A 13249-nucleotide genomic window follows, 5' to 3' on the forward strand; every position below is an offset into this window, starting at 1 on the left:
CTGGCTCACAAGGAACTTAAACTCCTGGGGAGGGTGTGGGGAAATTGATAGTTGCAATCTCTTGTCTTGTAGGTTGCAGTGCTCTGGTTATGCCTTCTACTTCCAGCTGCAATGATCGTGAAAGTTGTGGTTCATGTTTCTATGGACCGTGTTGAGCATTTGAAGAAGGGGGTGATGAAATGACTGATGAATCCCAGTTTGGTTTCACTGTTAACCTTATGTTCCTACACTTAAGGAGTCTCAGTTTGGGTAGCAGGGGTAGCTGCTGTAGTATATGAAGTTGTCACAGCTGTACTGAAAGGAGTAGAACTACCATGACTTGCCCTAGCTGAGAACTAGTTCCAGTATATTGTTTTTCTAACAACTCCAGAGCTTTTGGGAACCAAGAAACCAAATGAAAAACAATCTTCCCCCCTTGCTTTTCAGAACTGTTTCAGGTTTAACCCATTACAGTACGGTTCTGTTGCTACTTGAATGTTCTTTGACTGCTGCGTTTTGTGCACAGAGCCCTGGAAAACAAGCACAGCTACCCACTGTGGGACTGGGGTGTACAGAGACAAAAAGGTTTGCTCGATAATTCATAGCACAGCTGTTACAATGAATGCAGCAAGCTGGGAAATGTTGAGAACATATTGGGCTTTTTGGAGCTATCTGTCAGAACTAGCCAGGACAGCTTATACTGGCCAGCACAAGCCTACACCTGAGGATGGATTCTGAACCTGTAGTATTTCTGGTGGTGAAGAATGTCCTGGAAATGTAGATAATGTACTGTCTGAGGCTGTGCACATCTGAAGCCAAGGGGGAGTAAAGTCACTGCTCTGAATCACTCCATCTCTGTGAATGGGGCAGTATCTGTATCCACAATCCCATCAATATGCCTTTTCCTAGGTTCAGGTAAGCTTGGGGTTTTGTTCAATTTTCTTCTCAAGGAAACTTTGATGCTCATCCCAATGAAGACAGCAGCTCCCCGAATTGGTGCTCTGCACAGTGTTTGTATGAAGCTGCATAGCTAAAATTGGGTTGGGTTGGGTTGCTGTTGCGCAGCTCATGTGTGAGGTCCAGAGTGGGAAATCTGTGGTTTGTAAGTAGTAAAAGCAGCTACTCCAGGGAGCTGAAGAAAGAGCCTGCTGTCTCTGGTCTGAAGAGAAGAGCTGTAGGCACACATCACAGTGACGCATTGAGTGCATCTTGGTCTGTGGACGAAAGGAGGCACGTACAAGGGCAGCATGTGTCTGCATGGCAGCTTCTGAGCCTGAGGTTGGGCACACCAAGTGTGACATGCACAGGGCCTGGTGGACACCAAGTTCTTGTCATCTCAGGGAAAAGGAGTGGAGGCAAGGTGGCAAATGCTTTGTGTCTGCGCTGAGAGAGGGACTGCTTGCAGAACTAGCAATCTGCTGTGAGATGTTTTAAATGCAGGGAAAGCTTTAGTGAGTGCTTAACTTTTCCTGACAATGGAACCCAAACACATGACAAAACTCCAGTCAAAATGAGGCCTCAGCAGTCCTGCTGCTCACAGCAGTTTGTCACTCAGGTGTCTGGGTTGTCTTCTCCTGCCTTTGGCCAGCCAGCTCTCTACAACTACCTGAAAGGTGGTTGTAGCCAGGAAGGGGTTGGTCTCTTCTCTCTAGCAACCAGCACCAGAGCAAGAGGACACAGTCTCAAGCTCTGCACCAGGGGAAGTTTAGGCTTGAGGTGAGGAGAAAGTTCTTCACTGAGAGAGTTGTTAGCCATTGGGATGTGCTGCCCAGGGAGGTGGTGGAGTCACCATCCCTGGAGGGGTTCAAGAGGGCATTGGACGTGGCACTTGGTGCCATGGTCTAGTCATGAGGTCTGTGGTGACAGGTTGGACTCGATCTTTGAGGTCTTTTCCAACCTTGGTGATACTGTGATAGCTCCTTCTCCATACACAACAGGTTATAGTGGATGTCTCCCCCCTTGCTGAGGAGAGAGGTTCCTGTGCAGAGCTTTTGTTCAAAGCCTGAAGTGTCAGGAGAAGAGTAAATTAAATTGACAAAACTCCATCTGACTTTGAAAGCTAAATAAAAGTGTGTTTACTTCTATATCTGTGATCCATAGTTAGGGTAAAACTACTCAGAGCTGTCTGCCCTGAGTTGAAAAGTAGCCCTCCAGTAGCACATGTATTTCTGTCCCAGCTTTCTTAAGCACAAACTGTGGCAGGTGAGGTTGGTTAGCATTTAGAACTGTCACAAATACAGAAAAGAGAAGGCCATGGAATCGTAGAAGCAGTTAGGTTGGAAAAGACTTTGGAGATCATAGAGTCCATCCCTTGACCTAGCACCACCATGGCCACTAAACCATGTTCCAAAGTGCCATCTCTGTGTGGGTTTTGAGCATCTCCAGGGCTGGTGACCGCATCACCTGCCCGTTCCAGTGCCTGACCACTCTTGCAGGAAAGAATTTTTTCCTAACATCCAACATAAACTTCCCCTGTCAAAACTTGGTGCTGTTTCCACTTGATACAAGGGAGCAGAGCCCAACCCCCCCCACATTCCAACCTCCTTTCAGAGAGTTGTAGAGAGCAATGAGGTCCCCCCTCAGCCTCATCCAAACTGAACGCCCCAGGTCCCTCATCTGCTCTTCCAGACCTGTCCTCCAGACCCTTCCCCAGCTTCAGTGCCCTTCTTTGGACACACTCCAGCGACTCAGTGTTCTTGTAGTGAGTGGCTCAGCTGCACATGGTTGGGGGTTTTTGACTGGAGTGTATCTAGACCAGTGTTCAGTGGATCTGCTCCTACTAGAGCCCAGCTGAGAGTGCCACAGCAGCAGTGTGGTTTTGCAGTGCTGTTTCTGACAGTGAAACCTTTGTCTGGCCCCAGGCTGCCATTAACAGTGTGCTGTGGGTCATGATCACTTATATTAGAGTCGGTTTCAGACAAGAAGGTCTTTGACATAGAACTTCAGCTAGGATTTTAACTTAGAACTTTTTGCATAAAAAATGACATTTGAAATATATTTTGTTTAATCCATTCAGGGCATTCCCTGGGGAAATGAACGACAGGAGCGAAATGAAAGCACACATGGTTTTCCCTAAGATATAAAAGGAGGGAAATGTAGCTCTTGGGAAAAGGAGGATAAGTAGGACTGCACTGGTTGGATTTTTTCCCTACATCTCCACTGGTACCTTCAGCACTAGGAAGGCACTGAGCTGTAAGCTCTAATGTCGTGCCCAGTATGATGCCTGTCGTTAGATGTTGCTGGTCCTATATCATTTACCTTGCAACAGGTTTGCAACTTCTTTGAACCCTGAGCTTTACACTATCAAATCTTTCACTAAATCAGTTAGCATAGAGAATATTTGGGAATATACTTAGATGGATGTCAGGCACATGAAATCAGTAACACTTATGAAGGGTGTTGGTCACAGCCTTCCAAAAAGTTTCTCCCCTAAAATTCAAGATAAAGAGAAAAGGAAGGGAAACAAGAACAGCAATATTTATTCCCCCCATGAGAGTATTCAGTAAGACTTAACATGTTTTGTCTGATTTCCAAGGCCACTGTGAGAGAAAGAGGGCAGAGTGGTAACTTACATCTGGGCTGCTATGAACAAACCGGAAACTAAAACATGCTAGCCTGGAGGAGGTGAAAGAGCAGGCACAGGCCCCACTGATTCTCAAGGCACAATCCCCAGTCTGATTGATGAGCTGCTGTGTTGCTGCCTGGTGGTGAAATACATAGGCTGCTGCTCTCCTACCTGTGCCTCTAGCTCATGTCACAGTTCACATATTTGCACCACTTCTCTTCCATAGAGCCGGAGTCCATCCTTGCCCCAGGTGCACACCACTTAACAGATGCAGACCCCCTAGTTCTTCAATCAGCTTTGTCCAGGTACCTTTGGCAGGCTGGATGCCCTGGCAGCCTGCTCTTTTCCTCCCATAGAACCCCCCCCTACCTGAACAGGGCTGGGTGCAACGGCAGCTCAGCATCATTCTGCATGAAGCACCACACAAAACCTTTTCAGTGCAGACTCTGTAACAAAACCTCCTTGGGATAGGGTTCTGTATTCCTACAGAAATAGTGAATTTGTTCAAACTTCTGCTTTTGAATAAGGCTTTGGTTCTCCCACCTTGTGCTGAATTCCTTTTCAATGAGCACCTCAGATAAGGTCCTGCTTATCTCAGGCCCTGTTCCTGCTGTGCCTCCAACCACTCTTCAGCAGTTCAGGGTCTGCTGCCCTGCTCTTTCTAATTCCCACCCCCAGACTCTGCTCCCTTCCATGCAGCTATTTCCATAATCTTCCTGACATGGAAACCAGCACAGCACTCCACACCTTTATGCCTCTCTTCCTTCTCTTTTTCCTCCTGCACTCCTGCTGCTGCTGTTTGTCCCAGTATCTTATCCAGGATTATGGGTGAATGTATGGCCTGGCCAAAGTCCTTTAACTCAGTGAAGCTCAGCCATGCAGCCTTCATCATGAAGGAGCACACTGCGTTGTGTCAGGAACTGGCTGGAGGCTGAGCCCAGAGAGTGGTGGTGAATGGTGCCACATCCAGCTGGTGGCCAGGCACCAGTGGTGTGCCCCAAGGATCAGTGCTGGGCCCTGTGCTCTTTAACATCTTTATTGATGATCTGGAGGAGGGCACTGAGTCCATCATCAGTAAATTTGCAGATGACACCAAGCTGGGGGCAGGAGTTGATCTGCTGGAGGGTAGAGAGGCTCTGCAGAGGGACGTTGCCAGGCTGGGCAGATGGGCAGAGGCCAAGGGCAGGAGATTGAACACATCCAAGTGCCAGGTGCTGCACATTGGCCACAGCAACCCCATGCAGTGCTACAGGCTGGGGTCAGAGTGGCTGAGAGCAGCCAGGCAGAGAGGGACCTGGGGGTACTGGCTGATGGTAGGCTGAACATGAGCCAGCAGTGTGCCCAGGGCCCAAGAAGGCAAATGACATCCTGGCCTGCATCAGGAAGAGTGTGGCCAGCAGGAGCAGGGAGGTCATTCTGCCCCTGTACACTGCACTGGTTAGGCCACACCTTGAGTCCTGTGTCCAGTTCTGGGCCCCTCAGTTTAGGAAGGAGGTTGACTTGCTGGAACGAGTCCAGAGAAGGGCAACAAAGTTGGTGGGGGGCTTGGAATACAAGCCCTGTGAGGAGAGACTGAGGGAGCTGGGGTTGCTTAGCATGGCTTCATAGAAGGCTGTCAGACTAGTCAGGAAAGACCTCCCCTTGGTAAATCCATGTTGGCTACTCCTGATGACCTTCTTGTCTTCCATGCGGTTAGAGATGACCTCCAGGACGAGCTGCTCTATCATCCTCCCAGGGATGGAGGTGAGGCTGACTGGTCTCTAGTGGCCTGAGTCTTCCTTCTTGCCTTTGTTGAAGACTGGAGTGACATTTGCTTTCTTCCAGTAGTCAGGCACAAAAATGTACACTGAAGATTTTCTAGACAAGTAGCTAACAGGACAACAGTGCAGAAACACAGAGGGGTTCTGGCTGACCACTTTAAGAGCACTGCAGCACAGCATAAGCTGGTAGAGAGGAAGGCTGCTGCGTGCAGTGCAGATGCCTGTGCACAAAGTGGATATGTGAACTCTGTGAACTGCTGTCCAGAAGAGGGCAGGATGATAGCTACATAAACCCAGGGGCTGGCAGGCAGTGCTGGGAAGTGATTTGCACAAAAGATACACCAGGCCTGATTTTGCATGTTTGCAAGTACTGCAGCTCCTACCAACTGCAGCCTGAATCTTGGGTGTGCAACACCACGGAAAAGAGCTTCTGATGTTCCCTTAGGCCTCTGCAGAAAGGCTCCAGCCTTTCATACCAATACATTCTATCCACGTTCTGCAGCGTATCAATGGCAGCTAGAAAGGTACCCTAGCTGAGCAAGCAGAGCAGATGCTATTCCTTCTGAAAGCAGCAATGGCACTAGCTCCTGTTTTATGTTGCAGATGTGCAAATGTTCTTCTGCTTTAGGTAACTGCTAGAAGTATTTCTTGATTATGGCAAAATAAATGCACCTTGGCAAGAGGGAAGCAGAAGGTTTCCTCCTGCATCCAGTATGAAATGATGCTCTGTTGCAGCTACAGCATTGCTTTGAATGCAGAGCAGAGACAACACAGGCTGTGCACTGCACCACCCAGACAGAGCTGGTTTAACCACCCTGCTTCCAACCCAGCTGTGTGATTATCTGGTCTGGACAAAGATAGGGAAGCGCAGTCAGCTTGGCTCAGGTTTACAGACACAAAGGTGTAGATGACACCAAACTGGGCAGGATCCAGGCTGCAGAGCCTTCCTACCTTCAGCAGATCAACTCCCACCCATCTGCAACTTACTGAGGGAGCACTCTGTCCCCTCAGCCAGGTCACTGAGCCCTGGGGAACACCACTGGTGACCAGCCACCCGCTGGAGCTAACTCTGTTCACCAGCACTCCTTGGGCCTGGCCACCAGCCAGTTTTTGAACCTGCATGGGGTCTAGACTGACCAAACCTCTGCAGCTCCTCCATCACCCTTGTCACTGCCCTCTGCCCCTTGCAGAGCAGCACAGCTGGCTTGCAGCAACAACTGGGAACAGCTTTGCCCTGCCTCCTTGGTCTGGGGGCATCTCCTTGCTCTGCTTCCCTGAGGGGTGGGAGTTCTCTCTGCTTCCCTGATGGTCTCCTACCAAAGGCAAATCTCAGGAAGCCTCCTGCACACTGAGAGCTCTCTGCTCCTGACCCAATTTCTTCCCCTAGCAGCTGCTCCCAGTGACTGGCCAGAAAAAAACTGTGTCTGTTTTTCAAACTACCAGAAAGTGCAAAGCATTTGAAAGTGCCAAAGGGAAGCAGTTTCTGGATCAGGACCCAATTTTTCTGTTTCTAAACATAGTTTCTGTACATTCTAAAAATATGCCAGGGATTTTTTTTCTGCATGCAGCACCTCAGACTTTCTGGAGTTAATAACTTCTCTTAGTCCCTAAGTACTGAAGCTCAAACAGAGATGATAAACTGGAATGTATTGCAGCTGGGCTGTCACTATGAACACGATGCTTAGGGACATGGTTTAGCAGGTAGTATTGGGTTAATGGTTGGACCTGATGATCTTAAAAGTCTTTTCCAGGCTGAACAGGCACAGGGAGAACTTCTGCCATTTCCCTGCAGAGCTGCTAGGACAATGGCCAATTTCTTTGCAGCACACAGTCCAGAATGGTACCACGTAAGTAATGAGTAACAGAAGTGTGAGAACCTCTCCACACCTTTGTTGGAATCAGCTAGCAAAGTGCAAGAATCCTTTGTTCCACCTGATTTTAATCTGGTATTTTAAGCCAAGTTTTCCAGTTCACTCCGTGTGCAGCATCCAGACTGACACACCCTTTCCCTTTCTGTTCTGTTTGGACGTTTTGGAGCCCTGAAGCAGGCTGCCTAGAGAGGCTGTGGAGTCTCCTTCTCTGGAGAGATTCCAAACCCACCTGGATGTGTTCCTGTACAGCCTGATCTAGGTGAATGTGCTCTAGCAGGAGGCTTGAACTAGCTGACCTCCTGAGCTCCTTTCCAGCCCTTCCAATTCTCTGATTCTCTAGTATATGAATCAGCTGGGATAGAGATGGGAGAATGAGTGACCTGTGTGAGCAGTGGCTGAGCTGTGGCCTGAGGCATCAGAAGTGTTGCTGGTGTCATCACTCCGTGCTACAGCTTCTAAGCCTTTCTGGAACCATGTCATGAGATGGGCTGTGCCCCTCCAGAATAACTGATCAGTTTTCTCATGCTGCAGAGCGAGGCTCCAAAGGACATCTGGACCTCATGGAGTTGATTGGAGTCCCTCTCCCTCCTTCTGTCTACTTCGTCAGTGGCTACGGAGGGTTTCCAGCTTACAGCTTCGGTCCGGATGCCAACATTGGTCGCCTGACAAGTGCAGTGATGCCAGTGCCCTTCTACAGAGACTTTGCTGTCGTGGTGACAGCAAAACCAAGCAGTGATCGTGGAGGAGTGCTCTTTGCTATAACAGATGCCTTCCAGAAAACCATTTACCTGGGAATGAGACTGTCCCAGGTCGATGACAGCACCCAGAGAATAATTGTGTACTACACAGAGCCTGGCTCCCATCTCTCCCGAGAGGCTGCTGCCTTCAAGGTGCCAGTGATGACTAACAGGTGGAATAGGTTTACAGTGACTGTTCAGGGCAATTACATTGCTTTGTTCATGGACTGTGAAGAGTATCAGAGAGTCCACTTCCACAGGTCAGCTCGAGCACTGGTGTTTGAATCTGGCTCAGGGATATTTGTTGGTAATGCAGGAGCCACAGGACTGGAGAAGTTCACAGTAAGTACTGTCTGAACAGCTACTCAGTGCCTCACAGCTCTCTGTTTTATGTGTGTTCCACCAAAGCAAGCCTGCCTACCAGGGTTATATCCCACATGAGAGTACAAATTATATCACCTCTGTTTTCCTTATCTGCCTAGAGTTCAGGCTATGCAGATATAGAAATTCTTGCTTGAAATGCAGCTGTTCCTAGAACCTCCTAAGTTTATTAATTGTCCAGATGTTAATCACAATGTTCAATTTGAATACCAGGAAATTTCAAAGTAAATATATCACATAACTCTGTAGTTATGGAATTAGCTGTGGATTTAAAAGGCAAACCTATCCTATGGGGCTTTCACTACAAGAAGGGCTTTGAGGAGCTGGAGCAGGGCCAGAGAAGGGAAACCAAACTGGGGGAGGGTCTGGAGAACAGGGCTGGGGAGGAGCAGCTGAGGGACCTGGGGGTGTTTATTCTGGCGAGGAGGAGGCTAAGGGGAGACCTCATTGCTCTCTACAGCTCCCTGAGAGGAGGTTGTGGTGAGGCTTGGGGTGGTCTCTTCTCCATAGTAACAAGCGATAGAATGCAAGAAATGGCCTCAAGTTGCAGCAGGGGAGGTTCAGGTTGGACATTGTGAAAAATTTCTTTGCTACAAGAGTGCTCAAACATTGGAACAGGCTGCCCAGGGAGGTGGAGTCACCATGCCTGGAGGTGTTAAAAAATGTGTAGAGATGGCACTTTGGGACATGGATTAGTGGGCATGGTGATGCTGGGTTGACAGTTGGACTTGTTGATCTTAGAGGTCTTTTCCAGCCTTACTGATCCTATGATTTCTGTGGCCTTTTTATGAAGGGCAAATTTCAGAGTATCCATTTGTGTAATTTCTGAGAGCCATACCCTAGCAGAAAGTCTTCTAGACACTTACTAGCCAGGTGCATTTACTTCTCATTCAATACCAGGAGGAGGATGATCTCACTGGCTACAAAGCTAGCTGGAAGAGAAAGCTGTACTTGCTCAATTTATGTGTTACCTGAAGCTAATCAGGTGTTTTAGCAAAGCAGAATGGCCTCTAACCACTACTACAGAGCTCTCAAGCCCTCTTACCTTCACTGATGATGTAGACAGTGCGACCGAGGGCACCCTCAGCAAGTTTGCAGGTGACACCAAGCTGAGTGGCGTGGTCAGTATCCCAGAGGGGTGATGACAGACCCGGCTTCGTCACCTGCTGGTGTTGCCTTCCCAGCCTTTGTCTCCATTCGTTGGGGTTTTCACATGCCATTTTTGGAGCTGCAATGCCCTTCGCAGCTAGAGAAAAACCCAGGTGGTGCCTTATGTATTCTAGGAGCAGATCCCTCAGCTGGGGCTCTAACAACACAGCCCAGCAGTTGTGTTGTCCTGGGGACATGACAGCTGCCATTTTTTCTACCTTTTGCAAAAGGAAAATGTAAGGAAATATTTGCACTTTTAAACTGGTTTATTATTGTTAACTTTTATGCTTCAAGTAATTTCCCAAGCAAATCAGAACAAAGTCTGTGGTTTTCTTTTCACAGGTTCATTTCATTCCCCTTCCCACAGGCTATTTAAAATGCTGCTTACTCAAACTGGTTTGGGTTTTTTGTTTCACTCAGGGCTCAATTCAGCATTTGGCAATCAAGTCTGACCCAAAGGCTACTGAAGATCATTGTGAAGATGATGACCCCTCTGTGAGTATTTTTATAAACACTTCTTTATTTACCCTCAGTGCCTCAGAGATTTCAAAGCCCTTTGCTATTAGACATTTTTCACAAGCCTTCAGGTAGCATTTCTTCCTGGGAGCACAGGGAGCACACTGTCATGCTTCAAACTCTGAGGGGGAGTTCTGGGTTTGTTTTTTCTGAGTACTCAGCCCCTACAACGGTATCTGTTTTTTCAAATGGCTTCATTTTCTTTTGTCTGCAATGTGGAACTATCACTTTCATTTTTCTGAAGAGTCATTTTCATTAAATTCTGCAAGCATTGAAATAACACCAAACCAACACTGAGGCTTCACCAAAATAACAAACAAGCAAGCAAAGAAAGAAGGAAAGAAACAAAGCTTTGCTGCACTGAAGCTGCCAGATCCTTAGAGATCATGAGGGGTTTGCCTTGAACTTGCTGTCCTGACTGTTTTTTGCACAGGCTTCTGGGGACATCAGTGGCAATGGCAGCCATGAAGGTGTTTATGAGACACAGGAAGTCCTTGGACCTTCTCATGTTCCCATAAAGGTACATTGGTTTGATTTATTTGCTTTACATTTCTGGTTTGACTGTGCTTTTTGAGGTAGTGAGCTCTGCCTTTTGTCACTAGTTGTTCACACGTGGGGAGCAGCCTGTTCAACTGAGTAGCAAGTGATGGAGTGAGAGGAAATGGCCTCAAGTTGCAGCAAGGGAAGTTCAGATTGGATATTAGGAAGAATTTTCTTACTGAGAGAATTATCAGGCCCTGGAACAGGCTGCCCAGGGTGGTGGTAGAGTCCCCATCCCTGGAGGTATTTAGGAGTCTTGTAGACACAGTGCTTAGGGGTATGGTGTAGCCAGGGACTTGCCAGAAGGCTTCTTACATTTCTGCATGCAGTGGTATCAGATGACATCTCTTGCCCACCTGCAGCCAGAATGGTGAAGGCTGGGTCCCTGCCAGCTGTAGGCTCTTAGACTTGCAGTGATAACTTCCCTTGCCTTGGGGCTTTCTTCTTTTGTGTGGGTTTGTCAAGTGGCCATCACTTGGCTTGGATGAGGGCAGTTGGAACACACCGCAGTAGCTGTTGTCAAGAGCTTGACCAGGTTAGCGTGACATCTGCTGGCAGGAGGAACCTGATGTGTGCTGTGGAGAAGAGGAATGAACTAGAAGGTGAAAGGAATTGAAACTTTGTGAAGGACAAAGGCTGCAAGTATGGGGTTTAGGATGGCAACAATAGTTAATGTTTCTGAGGGCAGTGTAAGAGTAAGGCCAGATCCTGGCAAGATAGGAAGTGGGAAAGGTCTGGTTTGCTCTTTGGCCTCATAAAGGTGGTGGCTCGGCTTACTGTACTCACTTGAGGGATGTGATGTACTGACTTGTGCTTTACAATGTGATAAGCCTCTTATAAAAACAGTTCCTTGGGATTTGATGGGGTTTTTAGCTTGGAGATACGTTGGCTGAGCCAGTGGGAGCCCCTCCAACTGTATTGTCTTATTTGGAAGAAAGGAATTTCTCCAGAAATCACAGCCCAGAGGAATCTTCTGGAGCAGGTAAACTCCAGGGAGAAGGCACTGCTGCTTTTTTCAGGGGAGGGGTTGGGGTCTTTTGTGTTCTCTGGGTCTGAGTCTGTCGGTTTCCTGTGTACAAAAAGCCTCTGCCCTATTTTGGGGTGCTGGCAGGAATGGGAAATCCTACTGCGTTGGACATCTTGTGTGTCAGGAAAGAGCTGGCACACCAAACATTGAGTCTTGGAAGCTGCAGCTGGTCAATAGTGGCAAAGACAAGTGGCAGCAGCTACAGCCACCTGCCTCACTCCACGTGGGTGCTTGTCTCAGTCCCTGCAAACATTCAGAGAACAGATTTAGCTGCCTGCAGTGGGGAACAGTCAGCCACGGCACAATGGGTTATATTTTAACCTGTCTGTCCCTAAAGAAGCATTTATTTTAGAATTTTATTGTCACTTTCCCCTCTCTTTCTTCCCTTTGAACATTTTCTGAGTCAGTAAGGGGCTCATGGTCACCTTTGGAATGCATTCTGGGCATAATCTTAACACATTTTAAATTGGTTCCATTAAACTTGCAGCATCAGTACTCTGACAAGTACTCCTGAGAGGGCTTTATTTTGCTCTGTCTCTCATTAATAAGTGGTTCTTTTATTTAGATCCAGTTTTCACAGAAACTGGACAAGGCAGCAGCGAGGCAGCCACTGTCACACAGCAAGTCTTGCTAGAAGAAGGCTCTGGTGCCAGTGTTGTGCCAGGAGGCGGCGGAGAGGAGGTCTGTACAAAGGCTTTATCCTATGCCTTGCCCTTTTGTCTCAAGAGCAGAACACAGGAACTTTAAGTGCTTTTCTCAGCTAGGAGACAAGGGGATGAACTCCTAGATGGACTTATAAAGGATCAGTCCTAAGGCAAGTTAGTTGTTTGGGGTCCCTGTATTGCTCGTGTATGAGTCGGAGAAGCCACAGGCGTGAGCGCTGCTTCCAGGCGTGCCCAGCTGCTCTCTAAGCTGGTACAACTCTCAGAAGCACTCCAAGGGGCAAGATCTGGCTGTCCTTTGCCCATTGGAGATACCTGCCAAAAATCCTGGCCAGGCTGTCTTGTTGTAAGCATCCAAGTAGGAACTTTTTAGTAAAGCATTGGACTCTGTCCTCCACGGCATCCTCCTGGAGAAACTGTCTGCTCATGGCTTGGTTGGGTGAAAAAATGGATGATGGCCAAGCCCAAGGAGCAGTGGGGAATGGAGTTAAGTCCAGCTGGTGGCCATTCACAAGTACTGCCCCCCAGGGCTCAGTTTTGGGGCCAGTCCTGGTTAATATCTTTATCAATGGTCTGGACGAGGTGGCCAAGAAGGCCAGCAGCATCCTGGCCTGAATTAGAAATAGTGTGACTTGCAGGAGGTGGGAAGTTATTGTTCTCTTCAACACTGGGTTCAGTTCTTGGTTCTTCACTAGAAGGAGGACATTAAGGGGCTGGAGCAGGCCCAGAGAAGGGCAACAAAGCTGGTGAAGGGTCTGGAGAACAGGGCTGGGTGGGAGCAGCTGAGGGAGCCAGAGGTGTTCAGTCTAGAGAAGAGGAGGCTGAGGGGAGACCTCATTGCCCTCTACAGCTCCCTGGGAGGAGATTGCAGTGAGGAGGGGATTGGGCTGCACTCCCTAGTATTGAGTGCTGGAATGAGCTGCAGATAGATTGCAGTGCACCCAGTAACAAATCCTTAGCTGTCATATTCCTCAAGAGTTTCCTCCCACTGCACAAACCAAGAGTTAGAAGCTAGCACCATCACATCCAGCCTCTGCTGTCAAGTATACAATCTGTTTAACT

General features: G+C 48.2%; 1 protein-coding gene across 5 annotated transcripts in view; it reads left to right on the top strand.

Annotated features, from left to right (window-relative positions):
* The window catches only part of COL15A1 (collagen type XV alpha 1 chain), a 63543-nt gene that overhangs the window by 9351 nt on the left and 40943 nt on the right, over positions 1 to 13249 (top strand). For 4 of the 5 annotated variants that reach the window (XM_068167715.1, XM_068167716.1, XM_068167717.1 and 1 more), the window contains 5 exons: positions 7707 to 8254; positions 9863 to 9937; positions 10392 to 10478; positions 11372 to 11480; positions 12091 to 12206. In XM_068167715.1, the coding sequence (XP_068023816.1) occupies positions 7707 to 8254; positions 9863 to 9937; positions 10392 to 10478; positions 11372 to 11480; positions 12091 to 12206 (935 nt within the window). Of the gene's footprint in view, positions 1 to 6624; positions 7152 to 7706; positions 8255 to 9862; positions 9938 to 10391; positions 10479 to 11371; positions 11481 to 12090; positions 12207 to 13249 lie in introns of those variants that run through there. The other variant, XM_068167719.1, reaches the window with a different exon arrangement.

This window comes from Melanerpes formicivorus, unplaced genomic scaffold, assembly GCF_026170545.1.
Source record: "Melanerpes formicivorus ecotype bairdi unplaced genomic scaffold, bMelFor1.0.p_v2 SCAF_122, whole genome shotgun sequence".
Taxonomy (NCBI): Eukaryota; Metazoa; Chordata; class Aves; order Piciformes; family Picidae; genus Melanerpes; species Melanerpes formicivorus.